At 37.0% G+C, this 23,011-nt stretch overlaps 1 protein-coding gene across 1 annotated transcript; it reads right to left on the reverse strand.

Annotated features, from left to right (window-relative positions):
• Window positions 1-217: 217 nt before the first annotated feature.
• LOC121385756 (E3 ubiquitin-protein ligase TRIM31-like) lies at window positions 218-10,400 on the reverse strand. The gene is made up of 3 exons (XM_041516527.1): window positions 10,213-10,400; window positions 3,632-3,913; window positions 218-2,073 (listed from the first exon to the last, which is right to left on the reverse strand). Exons 2-3 carry the CDS (start codon window positions 3,909-3,911, stop codon window positions 659-661), a joined length of 1,695 nt encoding a protein of 564 aa, XP_041372461.1. The 5' UTR covers window positions 3,912-3,913; window positions 10,213-10,400; the 3' UTR covers window positions 218-658.
• Window positions 10,401-23,011: the final 12,611 nt, after the last annotated feature.

Below are 23,011 nucleotides of genomic sequence, written 5' to 3' on the forward strand. Positions count from 1 at the left end.
CGGAAGTGAACTGTGTAGTGAGACTTAAGTTCGAAATGCATATGTCTTTTCATTCCACAATTAAGGACACCACTGGAGCACTTTTGATAACTTTCACAGTCTTAGAGAGGAAACACGCTACACGTTTCCATTAGTAGCAAGGGATTTTTATATGCCCCATCCCACAGACAGGATAGCACTTATCACGGCCTTTGACATACCAGTCGTGGTGCACTGGATGGTACGAGAAATAGCCCAACCGACGGGGATCGATCCTAGTCCGACCGCGCATCAAGTGAGCACTTTACCACTGGGCTAAGTCCCGCCCCGCAACCATTAGTGCCGTTCTGACAAATGTGACAAATGTGACATTATGTGTGGACAGTAATTTGAACTAGTGTCAATGTACCAACAACTACATGGAGTCCTCCTAAAATCAGGATAACAATTACTGTGCGGAACTCGGAGAGTCAAAGACACTTCCAATTACGTCTAAAACGAGTAACTTAACACCCATTCAAAAACACTATTTTAAGGTTGGGAGGTTATAGAGTCTATATTAATCGTGTATGTGTTGATTGAAACATTGTGTGTTGAAGTTATAGTCACATATGTTACTGTAACTTACTGTTGTCATTAATGCAATTTATTTGGTGGTATACACCCGGCATGGTGAATGTTATGTTTTGCTCCAGCCAAATAGTTTGATTTCTCCATTTTCCTGGGTGACATAAAGTTTGTCTCGAGCAAAACAGAGTGACACAGGTTTTTTTAGGCCGTCTTTCTGTGTGATGACGTCACAAATAACCATCCCGTCACGTGACAGCTGAACAATGGCATGTCTATCGTTATCACAGACATAAACAAACTCCTCAGTGTCGCATGCAACACCATATAGCTGATGAAACCTTGCTGAATCACGTGATACCCACATGACTTGTCCTGATGACGACACACATGTGACAATGTTAGTGGTAAATGATACAACAATTAGAGAATCTCGTTTCACTGTTAGGTACACGGGGTTGGGGATCACGTTGTTAGGAATAGACCGTATGACGTCATACCGCTGGTTTAGTATGTCCATACACCCAGAAATCCCTCCAGTCATAGCCATGTTGTCGTCAGGCAACACGGTTATGCCGCGGTAGTCTTTCTTGGATGTCACCGTCTTCATCAGCTGTATGTCATCTTGTACATTCAGATATAATAGTTTTCTTTCTTCTGGCAGAGTGACGAGCACCTGGTGGTCACGTGTCTTAGCAAGGCAGCATGGTCTGCTACTGGTCCTATATAGACTCTGAACCGTTTTGTGTTGAGAGGAAAATGATTTTACACATTTGTTTCCAAAGTCAGTAACAACGATCTTGTTTGACTCTTGACCTTCTAACACTAGGATAGATAATAACATTGGACATCCTGTATCGGATTCCAGTTTTGCATTGATCGTTTGTTCATGCTTTAACCTATCTGACTTCCGGTTTATCTCGACCTCTGGTTCAAATATCGAAGTATGTAAATATATATTGTGTGTTATTTTGATAGATTTTACGTCAGGTCTCGAAATTCTCCCAATCTCTGCAAAAATCGTTTTCCTTCCTGTTTTCTCAGGTTCAACTAAAGTTATTGCCAAATCAGGAAATTCAGGACGTGGTGTGGCTAAATAATCAGCTGTTATCTTTTGTATTTTTGAAAATTTGGAAACATGTCTTTTCATATCAGAAAGTGATGCAGATCTGAGGAGATTTTCGCCCAGTTTCAGGCATTCTTTACTTTCCTCTATTAGTCTGTTAACATCAGTGAACAATTCAACGATTTCATTGTTAACAGACTGCCGACATTTTTCCAGTTCTGAGTTCCTCTTTTCCAGTTCAGTGTGGACTGCTATTGTGAACTCCGCAATCAGTTCATCTCCTTGTCTCTGCATCTGAGCCGCAGTCTGTGTCGCGCTGACGTCGACGCTTCGCTGTAGTCTCTCAATGTCTGACGTCATCTGGTTTTCTATAAAATGACTGAACTTCTTTATCGTTTCACAGGACGATTCAATTACAAGTCTATTTGGGTTTTGTTGAATTGTCGCTCTTGGATTGTCACCTACTCAATAAACAAAAGTCAAAAAGTTAAACTTGTTTTTTTGTTTAATGACACCACTAGAACACATCGATTTTTTTAAAATTATTATTATTGTCCCCAGAGCCATATGGCCATGCCAAGGTTGGTGTGTCTTGAGATCATGACCGTATAATGTCAACATGTCATTACATACACATTATATAGAAATAGTAATAATAATATCTTGATATATATATTATTAACATAATACAATATCGCTGAATATTTGGTCATTTTGACATATATATATATAGGAAACCAGCTATATATTTACATTAATAGCCTGGGATCTGTTATCGGCATTATCCCACAAACAGGATAACACATGCCACGGTCTTTGACGTACCAGTCAGACAAGAGTCTAACAAGATTCTTAAACTATTCAAACTTTAAGGGGTTTTTTGGTTTATTTTTTGTTTGTGTGTTTGCATGATGTGTTTGAGACGAATGGGCATTTGGTAAACGAGTGGTTGATTCCATGAATATGTATCTAGTGCCTCATCTATACGAGGGTAGCCGCACCCTAGGAGATCCTTTACTGTAGATTTCATCCCTCTTGCACCACCACAGAGACTAGTTTACTCTAATCAAAACTATCGCCGGACAGAGCCTATTAGAATTAGTAGAGCTGTGAATGATAATATGCACTCATGTTCGCGAAAGGTGAGCATGTCCTGCCTTCTGTGGATTATCTACTTTCATGGCAACATCTACATGGTTCATATCAATAAATCTTAACTTATATGTAGTTAAATAGCAGTTGCTTTTTCAGTTTGTTCAGAAGGTGTGCATTGAACCTAGAAGACTGAAGATAAAGACGAATTCCAGGACGTAGTGCACTTTACATAGAGACTATAAGTAAGACTTTTAAGATTCGTGACGAGGACCACCTGTGGGACAGGAACACCTGATAGAATCACCTTTGTGAAAGTGATTTATGAGTGCACGTCATCACGGCTGTTCTTATTGTAATGGCCTCTGTCCAGTGCTAGTTTTGTTTTAGTAAACTAGTCTGGGAATGGCAGTCCTCTTTGTGGCGTTGGAAGAGGGATTGAATCTCCAGTAAAGGATCTCCTCGGGAGTGGATGTCCTCCTATAGACGAAACACTAAATAGATATTCGTGTAATCAAAGACTATTTTGCCAAATTACTATTCGACTCAGCATTGTGCAAACATACGACTCTGATCATGTATTACAGTTTTGTTGCTCAGAGTTCTTATTTATTTGGTGTTATTATATGTTGGTTTCAGGTTTACAGGTTATTTTTACCATAACACTAAATGAAATTTCATAAGTCGAAAGACACACAAACACGCACGAACGTACGCACGCATATATATATATATATATATATATATATATATATAGAGAGAGAGAGAGAGAGAGAGAGAGAGAGAGAGAGAGAGAGAGAGAGAGAGAGAGAGAGAGAGAGAGAGAGAGAGAGAGACGAACACGCACACTTGTCAGTTACAAAAATCGAGTAAGGTTGCTAAAAGTTTGCATCTTTATTAAGGCAACAAGTTCTATTTCTAACTCACATATTTTAAATTGTTTGATGAGACCAATGGCGTCCACGAGTGCCAGATTTCGTTTGAACTGTGAAGCCCAAGAAGATATAGGAGGTTTGTTGTCAGGGATACCGACCACGTCCCTGCAGTTTGGACACATGAAAGTATCATCTGTGTTGTTGGCGTCGATGTGGTTTTGGAGACACGTCAGACAAAACGTGTGTCCGCACGGAAGTCCGCGCGGATCAGTGAAAATATCCAAACAGAGGCTGCAGGAGATTTGGTCGTCTATGGAGTATGCTGTGGCCATGTCTGGAAAAGAAAAATAAATGACATTGTTACACATCTTATGAAGATTAGTAGCACCTAATGAAAATTAGTCTGTTTACTCGACCGTATCTAGTGGGTTGGAGGGGTGGGGACGGCAGGTGGGAGATCGATTTAACGATATCTCATTGGATGCTCCGCGGTGATCAAGGAAGGAAATGGTTTATTTAACGACACACTCAACACATTTTATTAACAGTTATATGGCACCATCCCATAGACAGGATAGCACATGCAACGGCCGTTATGTACCAGTCATGGTGCACTGGCTGGGGCGAGAAATAGCCCAATGGGAGCACTGACGGGGATCGATCCCAAACCAACTGGTCATCAAGTGAGCGCTTTTCCACTGGGTTACGACTCGCCCCTCCGTGGTGACCATTTAAATACTTCAAATGAATTCCTACCAGTGACATTATCACTACTGTTATCGAATGCTGCTGATGACACACGATCGAATGTTTAAGTTAAAAATCAACAAAAACGTTGTTAATATGATGGATTTTATGAGAATAGCTGAATCAAGGTTCAGTAAAAAAAAGTATAACTCTTTAAAGCTGCCTTAACTACTCACCATCTTATAACATTGTTTAAACATTCATTTTCATTTCAACTTATTTTGGTGTTTATGTCCAACTGAGATTCAAGCACGTTGTCCTGGGCACATGCCTCAACTATCTGGGCTGTCTGTCAAGGACAGAGGGTTAGTGGTTAGTGAGAGAGAAGAGGGTGTAGTGGTCTTACAACTACCCATTGAGTAGTTAAAACTCGCTCTGGTTGGGAGCCGGTACCGGGCTGCAAACCCTGTACCTGCCAGCCTTATGTCCGATGGCTTAACCACGACACCATCAAGGCCGGTTCGGTTACAAAAACAGAAAGTTGGCATTTCACATTTTATCACATTTGCCCTTTCAACAAAACAGATATTCCCTACTGAACCAAACATACATTCTTTGTTAATTAGTGCATATATTGTTTGTTATTTTTAATTTTCTTTGCTTATCTTAGCCTAGGTATTTTTATATGCATATAATTCCAATACCTATATACCCTTTTGTTATAAATGTTTGGATTGGTCCAAATAATATCATCTAACTTAAGAAAAAACCCACCTGATTTTCATAACTGCATGAATCTCAAATTTGCACTACTTTCGGCAGTGCATAGAAAGCAACGGAGATCGTTCCAGCTATTTTCTTTATTTCATATTAATAAAATGATTGTTTGCATTAGTTGTTAATGTTGAATTAGTCAGACAGAGAAATGCAATTGTTCTCAAAGTTCGAAATTGGGGTATTAAGGATTTTTTATTCTTAATTTTGTTTAAGATCATGTCTTTGAACATATTTCTGGCAGATGACATTCTGTCGCCTTTGGGCATTTTGAGATATATTGCTTCAAATCAACCCCTAATTTTTATTATTAAGGTGGGGGGTTGTTTGGGGTTTTTTTTATCTTCTAATATTTGTTTTACCTGTTTTATTTTCTCATTGATATTACATGAACCCATCAATCTATAATATAATACGCAATGCCTTTTTAGCAGCTTCCCATCGTTCTGACCGTTTCTCCTCTTTTGATTTGTACTGCCGACAGCCTTCTTTGTACTTAACCTATGCCGCAATTCGTAAGGTGTGTTTTGCGCTCAGGTCCTGTCGACTGTCATACAGACACCGTGTTAAATGTTGCACAGAAAGATGAATTCTATTAATACACCATCATAGATGTCATATTTGTTAATTAACACAGAAGTGGCTAAATAGACCTACACGGCTAATGAGGGCTGGCTATCTCCACGGTAGCTCGAGTACTCCAACTGTAAGAGAGCTAGACGGACATTTGGATGGTTATGACGCTCTCGTTACAATCAGAGACCAATGTATGTAATTTGTTCGCAATTGCTGCCCACCAAACGGTAGTCAAAGATTTCCACTCTAATACAACAACAATCCTATGTTTGACATTAAATACCGTTACATCAATAATTTTCGAGTTCCCTGACAACACATGTTTCACATAGTAATCACTAATACACACACTACAGGAAGAAACCCGACAGCACCTAAGTATTTAATTGGAACATAACTGAAAAGGGGTGATATCGGGGTTTTTTCTATAGTGTGTGTATTAGTGATTAATATGTGTATATTTTTTTTTAATTAAGGAACTTGAAAATTATCGATGTAAAAGTATTTCATGTCAAAAGCAATAAAGTTCTCATGGCTAGACGAGAAAATAGGTAGGACAAAGCTGGGCATGAGTGATATAGAACTGCATATACATTGCACTTCAACAACAAAAATTAACGGTTATAGAAAATATCATGTGAAGAGAATGTCGATGATTTTCTGGTTGCACAAGAGGTCAAGTGTCGCTGCCTGATCTTTGGTCAATAGACCACAGCTAGAAAACATATCTGAAGAATACTGTGTGTACACTGATAATCTTGCACTGCATTTGAAAATCCCATACTGTTTGGGCAATCTTGAATTATTTGTTTTCAAAATCAGATTCAAGCTCTCGAATACAGAAATGTGCCCATGTGGACAGGGAGAAGAGACACCAACCCACTTCCTCCAGGATTGCAGCCAACACCAACAAACAAGAGACCAGATATGGCCTGCTTAAGTATCCCAGCCAGCACCAACAAACAAGAGACCAGATATGGCCTGATTACGTATCTCAGCCAGCACCAGAACAAGCGACCAGATATGGCCTGATTACGTATCTCAGCCAGCACCAACGAACAAGCGACCAGATATGGCCTGATTACGTATCTCAGCCAGCACCAACGAACAAGCGACCAGATATGACCTGATTACGAATCCCCGGCAGAAAAACTACATGGCGACAAGAACACTGGCCAGTTCACCCTGATGTCGGGTAGAATCGGAAAAGCAACCTATTTACGACTCAACAGTCATGATTAGGGGAAACAAACGAAGAAAAGAACAAGAAGAAAAACAAACAAACAAACGAAAGACCAGAATGGAATTGATGTCATCGGACATGGTCATTGGATACTTTCAGAGAAACATGTTTGTACACTAGGCCATCAAGTGGTCCTCGTTTGAGAGATAATGTTGGATCTGCCGTCTGTAACGCATAAAGATATTATGCTGACAATGTTAATATACAATAGTATTTGGGAAAATGTTGCTATAAGTACCACTAAACACAGTCCAGAATGGGAAAGACTAAATACAATATATTTAGTTATAAAGATCCAAGCAGCAATGGTCCTATAAGCAGATTCTGTACAGCAAATATTAAAATCATTCATTAAATATTTTGTACCCTAAAGCCCAAACGATAGCGGGTTCAAAGTGTTGATACAGTGACTACTAAGAGGAATATTATTTATACTTGTAATACTTCGCTAGACATAACTCCAGACATATGCCATTAACAACCACCATCAAGAAGAATGCCTACAGCCACCGGATTAGCAGGGATGGAGAGCATGGGGACAATGCTCCTTCAATATTAAATACGCCGATGTTTACTCCTAAAGTGTTGATACAGTGACTACTAAGAGGAATATTACTTATACTTGTAATACTGCGCCAGACATAACACCATTAACAACCATCATCAAGAAGAAGGCCTACAGCCACTGGATTAGCAGGGTTGGAGAGCATGGAGACAATGTTCCTCCAATATTAAATACGCCGATGTTTACTCCTAAAACGACGAATTGCCTCAGATTCAACATTTAATTTCTACAGCTATAAATGTTACCAGATTTTAGATATATATATATATACATATGAAATACCCAATAGACTACAGAGCGATAGATCAATGTTCTGTCTAAGAATAGTTTAACCCAACAGCACACCACTTAGAAATCTTAATCAGTCCTTGAGATTATCATCATTCTTAACATGTGATCTTTATTACGTGCAGCATGCATCACAGATAATTATAAAAGAAATATCTTGTATAACCAAATGCAGTTTACACACACACACACACACACACACACACACACACACACACACACACACACACACACACACACACACACACACACACACACACACACACACACACACACACACACACAACACACACACACACAACATACACACACACACACACACACACACACACACACACACACACACACACACACACACACACACACACACACACACACACACACACACACACACACACAACACACACAACACACACACACACACACACATACACACACACATACACACACACACACACACATACACACACACACACACACACACACACACACACACACACACACACACACACACACACACACACACACACACACACACACACACACACACACACACACACACACACACACACACACACACACACACACACACACACACACACACACATACACACACACACACACACACACACACACACACACACACACACACATCACACACACATGTATGTATATTTGGTTTACAAAAGTTGATGCACAAAAGCAACTGACTAAATATTTTTATTTAAACGAAAATCAAGCCGACTGAATCATAAGACATAGCGTGTATACAAATGTTAGTATTCAACACTTGAAAGAATATGCAGAGAACCGATGAAGGCGGCCATTTTGAAAAAAAAATATGTTGGCCACGCCCACACGTTTAAATGTCACACTTTATTACTGCTTATGGTTCCCAATGTTTGTTTCTAACTTTCTGCCAAGTTTGAAGCCTCAAAATGTTGTATGTCGTTTTTAATGATTAGGTAGCAGACCACAGTTATTTGTGAATCTTCAGCTGAGAGTTATGCATACCAGTCCATGACATCCTAAATGCCCACCTATGATTTAACAATCAAGAAAGATACAGGTATTTTTAATCTGAAGGAAATTACAAAAAGGGTCATAATTATAAAGAGGACCTATTTTAAAGGCATATTGTCACAGACCACTGACCTATTTAATGGTCTAACAAAGTATTACCTGAACAAACATAATTTGATTTGTTCCTAAATGTACTTTATTCAACCATCTTCAATAACCACCATACTCCATTTATTAATGATATTTTGTACACTTTATTGAATTATGGCAATGGTCGATAATTCGAAAACTAAAATTGCCGATAGGGTTGACATGGATTTCACTCCATCATGGTTCAGTTAAGGTGATGCGATAACAAGATTTGGTTTCCAACAATTAATATAATTTTTATTTATTATCCATTTTTAGAGAAATACGGTCCTTAAATCCGTGACAGTATGTCTTTAAATATGTTCAGTTAAATATTTTTGTTACTTCCATTGTGTGTCCAAACTCCATGATTTTGGTTCATTTTTTGTCAATGTCCACACCATATACAAACCAAACATAAGTTGGCGGATATCACACATATATTTATGGCTCATCAAACCTTACAAAAACCCTCATTTGAATAAAGATTTAGCTATTCAGTTTTTCACAGAATCAGATGGTTTGAAAATTACCCAAAATGATCGCCCCCACTTTTGTCACAAGGAAAATCACTAAGCTTAATATTTTTTTTCCTATTCCAAATAATTAGCCTTCAAACATCGATCTGTGCAAAACCATCAAGAGAACGCTTTGCGCGCCCTTGTACACAAGGGAGTTTACAGTACACAAGGGAGCTTACTGTACACAAGGGAGCTTATTGTATACTGCTACCTTATCAAAAACTTACAATAGCGGCCATTTTGAGAAAGGGCGCTCTGTGAGCCACGCCTACGTTTTCGAAGTCGCCAACCCTAAATGCTGGAAATACCCTTAAATATTTGAAATTCCGGCAAACTGTCATATTACGAAAATCATGTCATTTTATGTGATATTTCGGAACCAGTTATGTTGTTATCCTCTTCCATGTATACAGAATTATACAAAAATAGTTTAAACGAATGAATAGATAGTCGAGACCTGTAGCGTTAATATAAAATGTCATTTATTATTCTATCTTGTATATTGACTGAAATACTGACATTTTAAATATCCCTGCCCCTAATTTTTATTAAAAATAAAAAAAAATTTTTTGTTTTAATAGGAATAGATTTGGCAACTAAGAAACCCCATTCCATGAACTACATAAATTTTTATCAGGGTATTAAAAATACCATCAGACCTTTTAGACCGTTACGGTTAAACACACACACACACACACACACACACACACACACACACACACACACACACACACAATTGCCTGTCCGACGGAACAACGGACGACAACATATCCCGGCTCGTGGTGATGTTAACCGGTCAAAACGGCAGTATTTTAACCCCTGCTTACCTTATGAGCTATACAAGATGGCTGCCGCCGCGTAAATGTTCACGTCTGTTTTGGCGACCAGAAGACTTCAGAGGTTGTAACCAGTTTAGACGGCGTCATGGTTGTCGCAGGATCACAGGTGAAACAGAGGAGGAGCATAAGTGTTAGATGAATTCATTGTATACAAATAAACTGTAGTACGAGCCACATATGAGTACTACAGAACATACAGGTGCACACGGCTATGATAGTAACTAAGATACGTGTACATACCGGATGAAAGGAGGACGTGACTTGCAACAGGCGGTATGCCAAAGTCGTGAGTTATTTTTATGCTGTACATAAACCACAAAGTGGGTCACTGTTAGGCTCAGGTGACACATGTATATATCCAGCTTTTGTCGGGAGGCTGGCAGCCATTATGTATGTATGTATGGCAGTGTTTTGTATAAATATGCATACCTCTGCGTGTGTGTCTGTGTGTGTGTGTGTGTGTGTGCGCGCGCGCGTGCATGTGTTTGTGGGGGAAGGGGGAAGGGGGTAGAATGGGTTTCTGTTGATTAAAACAGGAGAAAACGGCATATATGCAGTTGACGTTTCAAAATAAATTGCATCGCAAAGAATAATTCTGGAATGCCCCTGCTTATTTCAGTAATTGTGTTTGGGATCGAATGTTTATTCATATTCCAGTATATTTAAATGTATATATTTCTGGTCTAAAACAATGACTGACACTTTACCAAAAAAAATCATATATATACACACACACACACATATCTATATATATATATATATATATATATATATATATATATATATATATATATATACACGCAAACACACAGACAGATATATATATATATATATATAGAGAGAGAGAGAGAGAGAGAGAGAGAGAGAGAGAGAGAGAGAGAGAGAGAGAGAGAGAGAGAGAGAGAGGGGGGGTTATTACCAGAGTGTTTTCGGTATCGTCAATATCATATATTAGGAATAAAAACTCGCCAGAGGCTCGCATAATACATTATTTTTATTCCTAATATATGATATTGACGATACCGAAATACACGAGGGTAATAATCTCTTTATCATATAAGCTCAAGCTTAATACAACGTGTTTTTGTAAACTGTACACGCAACTCTAATTCCAGTCCGCCATTACTAGATATTCAAATGACGTAAGAATACGTGGCGCGGTGTATTTTTGAATGGAAATGACGGCAAACTCGAATGACGTCATTTTGGATGTCCTTACATCAAAATAAAGTTATGCCTAATGTTGTTGTTTTTTCCGAACACTGGACAGCATTCAGTGTCAAATTGCCATTGAAATGTTTTTATTTGATGGCTATGAATGTATGCGTCAATCATGGAGTGTCACCCAAGTATGGTTAATTAAATGTCAATAAACCTAGTGCCGAGACCTCGACTAATTTACATCTAATTTGCAAAGTTATCAAATTCTTAAAGTATGTGATCTGAAAAATGTCACATACTTTGATTGCACTGAAAATGTAAGATATTATATGATTATATTATATGATATATAATATATACATAGATACACAACACACCCATACACACACACACACAACATATATGATATATATATATATATATATATATATATATATATATATTGTTTGCTTGTTGTTTTGGGGTTGGGTTTTTTTTATTAAAGACAATCACTGTAAGATATAAATTAAAATATTTATTAAAAAAAAAAAAAAACCCAGCCCCATCTTCCCAGTAAACATTTCAAAATAATAAGAATGATCAACAGCTAATTTAATTTGTGGCCTTAATTATGTTCTCTACGTCGGTTAAACACTCACATGACAGATATATGTTGAGGATCTACTGATAGTTTGATCTAAGTTCAGTTGTTCAGTCTGTACACATCGCTTAATATGAGATGTCTGTCAACCGTGTATATGTACGTGTGTGTATAAATTAAAAAAACAAAATAATGAACGCACTGGCTCTGAGATTATTTAAATGCATTGTTTACATATATATTATTTTCTAATTTGCTGTAGGAATTCGGAAATGATTTGTATTGACCGGTGGAATATGCAAAGTATATCTGGTCATTGTCATTGTTTTTAATTTGTTTGGCTACTACTGTCTTGTGCTTTTTAGCCAAATAAGATGCATTTGTTTTTAGGAGATTGTTAGGAAAAGGAATAACAAACAACCGGTGATAAATGGACTCGGTTAGAGGTTTACAAGCAGACTTAGGTGGTGGGTAGTCTTGTGGAGACTAAGATATCCTTCAGATTTGGAAGTTCTTTTAAATTTAATTCAGTAGCCATATGTGCTGTAATATATCGAGGGGTTAGTGCTAGAACCACTTATCTCCGTTCCACTTCAATCTGCGAAAACTGCATTGAAAACTTTGGAATGCACTTAAACATCGGAAACTTAACTTTTGCTAAATATTTTGTTTTTAGATGCTAGCAGTTATTTGTTTTAGTATAAAACTTAAAAGGTTTGTCTGCTAGTAATAATAGATAATCATGTTATTAGATGAAGAAATATTTAATTTATTCTGGCTCCTGGAACTTGAACACAAACAGCTCCGACCAGCAAGCCAGAGCAAGCTATTTTATAAACAGTTCTTCTTACAGCCCAGCATGTGTCAAATTGTGTGAAATCTCAAGCCATGAATAATGTTATCTTGCAGTTAGTCCACGTGGCATACAGTAAACTTTCAAGTTCGCAGCAGCTCAGAAACACCTAATTGGGTTTGTGTTGTTAATACTTTGAAAACTGTACCGGAGACAGGAAGTAATTGTAAACAATAACAATTTATATCTGGATGGCAGACACTTGCAAGGGTCATGGGTGTTTCCAGCTGTGTGCACAGTAACCGTATCCTACACTGAGATGGTGAATCCGGCTCCCTGGTAATGTATCAGGTTGCTAGAAGCACTTAACAACTTTAGAAAAATAATTTGTCAAACAAAACAAAGCCTTAAAACCAGTTATAACAGATACATTTGTTACACTAATTATTACATGAAATGTAAGCTACCATACCAGTTATAACAGATATATTTATTACACTAATTAAACACGAAATGTAAGCTATTGGAGTAAACTGAACCATATCTGTAGTGTTGAGATACTAACTGAATAAATAATGTTAATTCAACAGTTAAGATAAGTTAATACGTTTAATGATTTCTAATACATTTTAATTTAACGAAACAAAATGAATAAAGGGCCAGTAACTATATTCGGCATTTTTCCTTTAAGGTTTTCATTCGTTGTAAAGTGTCTACTAAAACAAATGTTCTTCAACTTAGTGATTTAAACAGCAATTTAGAGAGAATAAAATGAAAAATATATCTATAATCAACGAGTAACGATTCCTAGCAGAATTTCGCATTTTCGTAGGTTTTTCAAAAATGCACAAAATAATCATCGTGTGCAAGATGTTTGCATGTAACATGGGTCAGATGTTACTGAAACAATGTTTAGAAGTTATCTGTGATTAAAACTTACTAAATTAATATGACATTAGCAAATAATTACCACAAGTCTATAGGCCCTTAAGTCATTTTGTTCAGTACATTTTAAATATGCAAGTAATACTACTAAAGATAACTGTTTAAACCAAACTCTATTGATTGATATGCTTTAAATTGCACACATATGTACTGACGTATCCTGGTAACCAGAGATTGGGCACAAGGGGACCTTGTCTTAATAAATATACCTCTTTGATCACAATACCAACTTTTATAATGCATGTCGCCCCATAACATGTGTAAAAACAGTGCCCTCTACCCCCACTCCACCCCCAATATAAAATCCTGGCTACCCTAATATATATATATATATATATATATATATATATATATATATATATATACCAGCATATATATATATATGTCCTGTTTGTGAGGTATACACACACACACACACACACACTTCCCCGTTGACACCACACACTAATGTACACTCCTGGGCACTGGTTGCCGTTAAGGAATGGCTCGGACTAGAGCAATCATATTGGCATGGATGGAAAAGAAATATTTAACGGCAAGCCAGCACATGCTATGATTAAATCATGCTTATCATATGTCCTGTGTGTGAGGTATTTCGACACTTGTTATCAGCATAGTGGCTACTCCAACAAAACAGCGACAAGGTATCGTTTATAAGCACTTCCCCGTTGACAGGAAAGTACATACCACAATCTCTAATGTACCAGTCCTGGGCACTGGTTGAAGTAAGATAAAAGCCAATGGCTCCGCTTTAAGGGCAATCAATCATATATCCTATCGCATCTATCTGTACCACTGAACTGAATATGAACTGCCATGAACGGACTCCGATTTAAAGAAAAATGCTTGACCTTAATCTGCTAATTCATTTTCAACTATATGTCAAATATTATATCATGTCTATAAAATAAATAAAGAAAGAAATGCTTTATTTAACGACGCACTTAACACATTTTATTTACGGTTATATGGCGTCAGACATATGGTTAAGGACCACACAGATTTTGAGAGGAAACCCGCTGTCGCCACTTCATGGGCTACTCTTTCTGATTGGCAGCAAGGGATCTTTTAGTAGCAGGATAGCACAAACCATGGCCTTTATTGAACCAGTTATGGATCACTGGTCGGTGCAAGTGGTTTACACCTACCCATTGAGCCTTGCGGAGCACTCACTCATGGTTTGAAGTCAGTATCTGGATTAAAAATTCCATGCCTCGACTGGGATCCGAACCCAGTACCTACCAGCCTGTAGACCGATGGCCTAACCACGACGCTACCGAGTCCGGTTGTCTATAAAATATACAATGACTAGAAAAGTTACAATCCTGTGATGATGCCTTCGAAATAATATAAACTAATTTCCCTCTAGGCTAAGTAAATTAAAATATTTTATTGCGTATGGTCATAAAACATTTATCATCTTTGGGCCAGCATCCTTATTACAATAAACAATTCCCAAGCATTTTCATTTTAAATTGCATCTTAAATTTATTTTTTATGTAATATTCAAATTGTCTACACAATACAGACATAGCTTGTTAATAAGTTTTAACTAAGGCTGTTGTATATGGGAGCCATGTTTAAAACATATATATATAGAAAGGTATTTTATATTTAATGACACACTCAACACATATATAGTTATGTGAAAGTCATTTTGTGGTTAATGACCACTCAACACAACTATAGTTATGTGATGTCAGACATGTGGTTAATGACCACAAATATATTTTAGAGAGGAAACTATGGGCAAGGGATCTTTAATATATGCATCATCCCACAAACAGGATAGTACATATCACAGTCTGTAACACCAGTTGTGAAGCACTGGCTGAAACGAGAAATAGTCCAATGATTCCACTAACAGGGATCGATCCTATTCTAACCGCACATCAGACCAGCACTTTACTACTGGGCTACGTCCTGACCCCGGCAAATTAATTTAGTTATATTATTTTGTCTTTAATACACATAGTAACTATTCAAACTAAAAAAAAGGGGAAAATAACTTTCCTTTTTAACTAGTTTCCTTATGTCTCTGTTCAGTTAATATTTTCTCAACTGCGTGTTTCTTCTGTAGAACGAAATGGACTCTGCAATCACTTCTGGTTCAATTTACATAACAGCATTTATTCAGCAACTAGTTAACAACACATACATCTTACCACATTCCAGATGGCTAAGCACTACACACTTCCAACCCCCCCCCCCCCCCCCCCCCCCCCCCCCCCCCCCCCCCCCCCCCCCCCCCATTCATTGTCTGCAGTCCATCTCAGATTATCACCAACGGACCGGTCATCGTGATACGTAAACAATTAATTCTAGGTACCTTTGCCAGAGTTGTTATTTCTTTGTAAGCCAAAACACCCAGGCAGAGATAGTTAACATAAAACACCATCGCTGGATGGAAACGCTTAGAGCTAGCACGTGTCTTTAGCGTGTCATGCGTTATGGCACCTAGGATTCAATCTTCTCAGACAGTTTACGGCCCACCACAATCCAGTGTTGTAAGCTAACGTGTTATGTCTGTCAGTTATGAATGATAGTACACAATTCTAGAGAGACAGAATAAGGTAGTGCTGAAAACATGGTTTTGGCCTTTTGTGTAAATGGACATAAAAGATAAATGGTTTGGGTTCTGATGTATAAAAGCATAAATAAATTATTGATTTGAATGAGACATTGTGACATGATAGTACAGCTTCCCTTGATGCTGACAAGGTGATTAACTCATTTTTGTATAATTCACCATATAATGGATTCTGGCACTAACCCCGATATATTATATATATATATATATATATATATATATATATACTATATATATATATAATATATATATATATATATATATTTGTGTGTGTGTGTGTGTGTGTGTGTGTGTGTGTGTGTGTGTGTGTGTGTGTGTGTGTGTGTGTGTGTGTGTGTGTGTGTGTGTGTGTGTGTGTGTTTATAACAGGGGGTGGAGTTCAGTCAATCCAGACAAGAATGTAGCAGCGACAACACCACAAGAGTAACAAGAGACACAGTAGGCCCAGTTTGTACATTTATATAACGCTTTCCTGAAGGGTCTGAAATGTACGTCCGACACCACGGAACTGAACAGTATATTCAAATGTATATATCTGAAGTTTAAAATATTAATTGACACTTTATCCAAAAGATACATTTGTAGGTTGTGACTCACTGGCACAGTCCGTTTTACTCTTCAGTGACAGAAGGTATTGTTGAACTTCCATTAACTAGCGTCCTAGCATCCCTCACCCAACATAACATGAAAACCATTTCCCAACGTGACATATTAAAAACAAGCCTTCCTGTGATGAAGTCCTTGGACGTAATAATAAAACAATTCTTATAAAACGATTCTTTGTCTTGTACAGTTTATTAAACTTATTACATAAATAAATCAACCTCAAACCACTCGATATATATATATATATATATATATATATATATATATATATATATATATATATATATATATATATATATGTATATGTGTGTGTGTATATATGTATATGTATATGTATATGTATATGTATATATATGTGTATATATATATATGTATATATGTATATATATATATATATAGTCCCATCTTATATATAAATATATCAAAATATGTAGGTGACCAACAACTAATGTGTGTGTGTGTGTGTGTGTGTGTGTGTGTGTACGTAGTGTGTGTGTGTGTGTGTGTGTGTGTGTGTTGAGTGTTACGCTAGATGTGATAAAAAAAAAGTTCACTAAAGAATTTAAATAAAAATATTTATTAAAAAATATAAACAGTCCCACCTTCCCAGTAAACATTTCAAAATAATAAGGATGATCAACAACTAATTTAATGTGTGGCCTTAATTATGTACTCTACGTAGGTTAAACACTCACGTGACAGATATATGTTGAGAATCTACTGATAGTTTGATCTAAGTTGAGTTCCACACATTATTGTACCTTGGTAACCTAATAAGTGCTTATTTGTTACTATCAATTGTATATGTAATCATTTAATTCCATATTAAGTATTGCTAACGATTACTTATATACGTAATGATTTTCATTGTATACACATCGCTTAATATGAGATATCTATCAACCTTATATATGTACGTGTGGGTATAAATCTTTAAAAAATAATGAACAGTTTAAATGTTTTTTTCACATGCATATTATTTTCTAATTTGCTGTAGGAGTTCGGAAATGATTTAAATTGACCGGTGCAATATCCATTCTCATTGTAGCAGCGACAACACCACAAGAGTAACAAGAGAAACAGTAGGTCCAGTTTGACAGTGAGGAGGGCTTATCAGAGGTGTATTGTATTTCAACAGCTTCATTATTAAAGCTATACTTGAGGCTGTAGGTTCGAAGTAACGTCGGTTAGCTAATGTTCAACATCTCTGTGTATTGAACAAGTGAGAACCCTCTTAACGTACCCATATATGGACTCAGACCACAATTAATTACGCTATATGTTTCAATATAGCGTTAGGGGCTAAAACAATTTTATTAATATCAGCAGACCCATGGACCGTTTTATGTACCTATGCCTTCCTGGGGGAAACATAGCCTGAAAAGGACAACCCCTGTTGTCAAGCTATTTCTCCCAGGATATTGGTTTAAAAAACACACATCCACCTGGCCGGGGTACACCACAGTGAAGTCATTATATGATCCCATATCACCTCTTTTCTATCAGGTCTTCTTAGAGAGGTTATAATACGATCCCATATCACTCCTTTTCTATCGGGTCTTGCTACAGAGAGGTCATTATACGACCTCATATCACCCATTTTCTAATAGGTCATTATGTGACCCCGTATCAGCCCTTTTCTATCGGGTGTTTCTATCTCAGTACAGTTCACATCGCTGATGTGGATAGGTTCACAGCGGAAGATCTTTAAAACTAAATACCGAAATGCTGAGAGAAAATGTCGAAGTAACGAAGTGAATTTCATCATGAAGGAAAAGCTTAAGTCTGTAGAAGAAAGAGGATGAGAAAGGCAAATGGCCGTCGTTCTGCAATGTACTGACCTGAGATGTTGAGTAAAGTATGTATCCTAAACTATCGAATTCCGTCCCCCATCGAATTCCGTTCCATTTCATTTCTGCACTCTTTCTAATCACACTGTGCAAGCACAAACTTTAATTCTACTGCATATGTATCAACTAACCAAGCCTCGATCGATCAAACATGAACATGAGGGTGGAACACGTTTTTAAAGTATGTTTGTCCCTTGTACAGTAGCGGTAATTCTATTATTGCATACAGCAACAATATCCAAAGGTTATAATAGATTTAAACCTATATAAATGAAGAGACTTGACTTGACAGATCGGTAATGACTGTCGTCTACATTAGTTTTGTCTATATTTAGATAAAAGTCACATGACTGACACTCTTATCTGTGTATGTGTGATATGAAAGGTTGTTTGTGTCTAATTCACAAGTGTTATTGAGAAACAACATTAGTAAATTTTTCTTCTTTCTTCAGCCACTTATAAAAGTTGTTAGGACAAGAAAACCATTTTCCTATATTCATGAAAATTTGGTGGCATGGTCGATAAACAAAAACATGTTCATCAAAAACGTGTAGATATATTCACAATTCTGGTCGATTGTACATTAGCTTCGCTGACAATCTGTTGTGTTCTTGTTGCTTCAATTTTATGACGGATCTGGTCTTCCATACATTCCGCGTTTGTGACGATCACATATGGACGGATTTCGATGGTGTTAAAAAAATTACAAATATTCACTTCCTGGTAGGAATTTTACATTCGTTCACAACAAATGTAAGTAATTACAAAAATATTATTATTATTTTACTTTGTATTGGACAAGGTAAACAATGATGTCGTTAAATGTATCAGGTTGTTGGATTGAACATGCACAGTAGCGATTTCCTGTTAATAGGACGGAATTCGATAGGTCCAGGATATATAAAATGGGATTTGTTGTATCAAAGATAGCAACTGACTGTCCTGAGTTTATTGCAACTGTTAAGATGTTGTCAACTAACATAGCTAAGAAGTTTTAATGACAAAACTATTTGCTTTGCTTAAAATATCAGTGGCTGTGAACTAAATGTGTTTCAGGTCGTCTTAGGGTTTGTACGAGGTCAAATTTCATTTTATTACTTAATATATATTGTTGTGTCCCAAGGATATCAACAATGTCCAGAGAATATAAATAACATCCATAGATAAGAAACCCTAAGTGTTCCAGTTTCCAGAATTATTAATTTATTTAAAAGTTGTGTGTAAATGAAAACAGAGTTAATATTCACAGGTAAGTTTCCAAGAGATAGATAGATATCTTCCTTTCAGGTCAAATTATATTAAATCAGTGAGGACTGTATCTCTAATAAATGTAAACTTAACTGCAGCTTAAAGTTGCTTAAAAATATTACTTCCAAGTATTATTACAAGTTAATTAAAAACAGATGGTAAGTTAATAAAATTTACTTTACAAATATGAGTTAAAATTATTCCAGTATCAATTTAAATGTAGGTAATGTAACAAAGTTGGACAGTTAGACAAGGGGACATGCTTTTAAAGGCATATTGCAACAGACCACTGGCCTATTACATGGCCTAACAAAGTATTACTTAAAAATATATATATTTGATTTGTCCATAAATGTACGTTATTCAACCATCTACGTAACCACCATACTCCACTTATTAATGATATTTCGTAAAAATAATTTAATTATGGCAATGGTACATAATTCAAAACTTAACATTGCTGAGAGGATTGTCGTGGATTCCACTCAATCATGGTGTGATTAAAGTGATGCAATAGCTAGATTTGGTCTGTAAAAACTTAAAGTTAATGTAATTTTGATTTATAGTCCTTTATTTTTAGAGAAATAATCTTTTCCTTAAATCTGTGACAATATGCAGGACTTGTGGTGTTCACTTCTCTATCAAAAGTTGGGTGCACCTCGAACGGGTTTTTTGTCAAACAGCGAACGAGCGAGAGAAGCTGACATCCATTGACGTCAGTCTTTTATACGTTCTGAGAAGTACCACGTGACGTCATAACACCCAATCAGAAATTACGTTATGCAAGGAAGAGATCTATATTTACAAAATAAATATAATTTCATTTAATTACGTTATGCACAAAATTGCTCAATAAATTAAGTAATTTCTTTTTGATCCAGCTTCCGTTTGCAACTTACAGTTTGTAAATGCACACTCTAAATCCTGAGAAACTTCAACTTTTATAAATACGTCAATTTAGCCCATAGCTAAAGCATTACAAACTTCAAATAATTAATACTGGAAATTTCTAAAGTGCATAAACATAAAATTAGCATTTTTTAATTGCTTTTATCAGTCTAAAATTAGCGTAAGACAACTTCACATAAAAACTATATTATTTACCAGGGCCCCGTTCCACGACGCGATCTTAGCACTAAGATCACCTTAGTCGCCGTGGAACGGGGCCCAGGCACAAAACCAAGCTATGGTGCATTACAAATACATCGGGAATTCAAGCTAACAATACAGACAACTTCATAAACAAGAGACTATCATTACACAATTGCCTTTTTAGTCTAATTTCAAGATAAAATAGTTTTAATGCAAAATCTTTTGGGAATATTATAAAAACAGCATTTTTATATTGTTGTTTACAGGCATTGTCTAGCGATATGTCTGACCTTAGCAACATGCATGCGTAAACAGGTTCTCAGCGGACATGGATATAGGTCCTAAAAACACTAATATTATAGTAATCAGTTTTGCAGTTATTATCTTACTCAATTAATAAAATGATTTGCCATAATGTACAAACAATATTAGGATACGTTTAACTAAGAAAATACCTAATCAACCGTGCAAGTGCTCGAGGAAATATACTGAAGGGAAAGTTCTATCCCGGCAGGCATGTTAAAACAGTCGATCAAACGGAAATTTATCCCAGTAATATTTACAAGTCCATGGGATGTTTTCAGTGTGTAAGTACACACTCTGTGCAATTATGACAATATTTACATCAATAATATCTATGGCAACGTTATGTCATAGTTTTTATATGTACAGGAAGCTGGGAAATAAATAGTCGAATACCGCAAGACCGAAACAAGGACTTCGAACATCACATCAACATATTTAGCGACAGGGGTGGGACGTAGCCCAGTGGTACAGCGCTCACTCGCTGTGAGGTCGGTCTAGGATCGATCCCCTTCGGTGGGCCCATTGGGCAATTTCTCTTCCAGCAAGTGCACCACGACTGGTATATCAAAGGCCGTGGTATGTACTAACCTGTCTGTGGGATGGTGCATATAAAAGATCCCTTGTTGCTAATCGAAAAGAGTAGCCCATGAAGTGGCGGCAGCGGGTTTTCTCTGTCGTTATCAGTGGGGTCCTTAACCATATGTTTGACGCCATATAAATGTGTTGCGTGCGTCGTTAAATAAAACATTTCATTCATTATTTAGCGACCGTAGTATTGCTTGCCTCCGATATATTTTAACGTGCTATTGTTGTTGTTTTGCTTTGCAACGAGTATTAGTCTACTTGTATGGACATCACTCACTTTGATTGCAGCCAGGCATTTTTATATCTCCATTTTGTGGAGTGACATAAGGTCTCACTACACAGATGTCATCTGCCATTGGAATTCGTGTTAAATCGCCGAACTTCAAATGAAGATTGCCAATAGAACGGGTTCTCGTTGGCACTAACAACATACACCATTGCTAACATACGTTAGAGAAGCATATATTTTCCCCTCCAGAATTGAGAACATTTCCGCCTCAGGTTTTTGTTTGTTTTGTTATATGACTGCATCTGGCTGTAGTACCGGTCCGAACTGGTAGTTTAAGAACGTATTCAAACCAGTCGCCTCTTCCGCTATACACCCATGTCCCAAAACGTCAATGCACAATATTACAAATAGCACAAGTAAAATCAATTTACCAACAAGTATATGCTTGAAACATAAACACATGTTTGTTTAGCGACACACATCAAGCGAGCGCTTTACCACTGGGCTACATCCCGCCCCGCAACCATTAGTGCCGTTGGATAACTGTGACAAAAGTATGTTTGTTATATAATGTTGTTTCCTGTGGACTAGTGTCAATGTACCAACAACTACCAACAACTACTAGGGTCAATGTTAAGTTTGGCTCCACCCAAATATTCTTATTTCTCCATTTGCCTGGGTGACATAAAGTTTGTCTTGAGCAAAACAGAGAGACATAGGTTCTTTTAGGCCGTCCGTCTGTGTGATGACGTAACGAATAATCTCCCCGTCACGTGACAGCTGAACAATGGCATCTCTACCG

This window comes from Gigantopelta aegis, chromosome 12 (genome assembly GCF_016097555.1).
Source record: "Gigantopelta aegis isolate Gae_Host chromosome 12, Gae_host_genome, whole genome shotgun sequence".
NCBI lineage: Eukaryota > Metazoa > Mollusca > Gastropoda > Neomphalida > Peltospiridae > Gigantopelta > Gigantopelta aegis.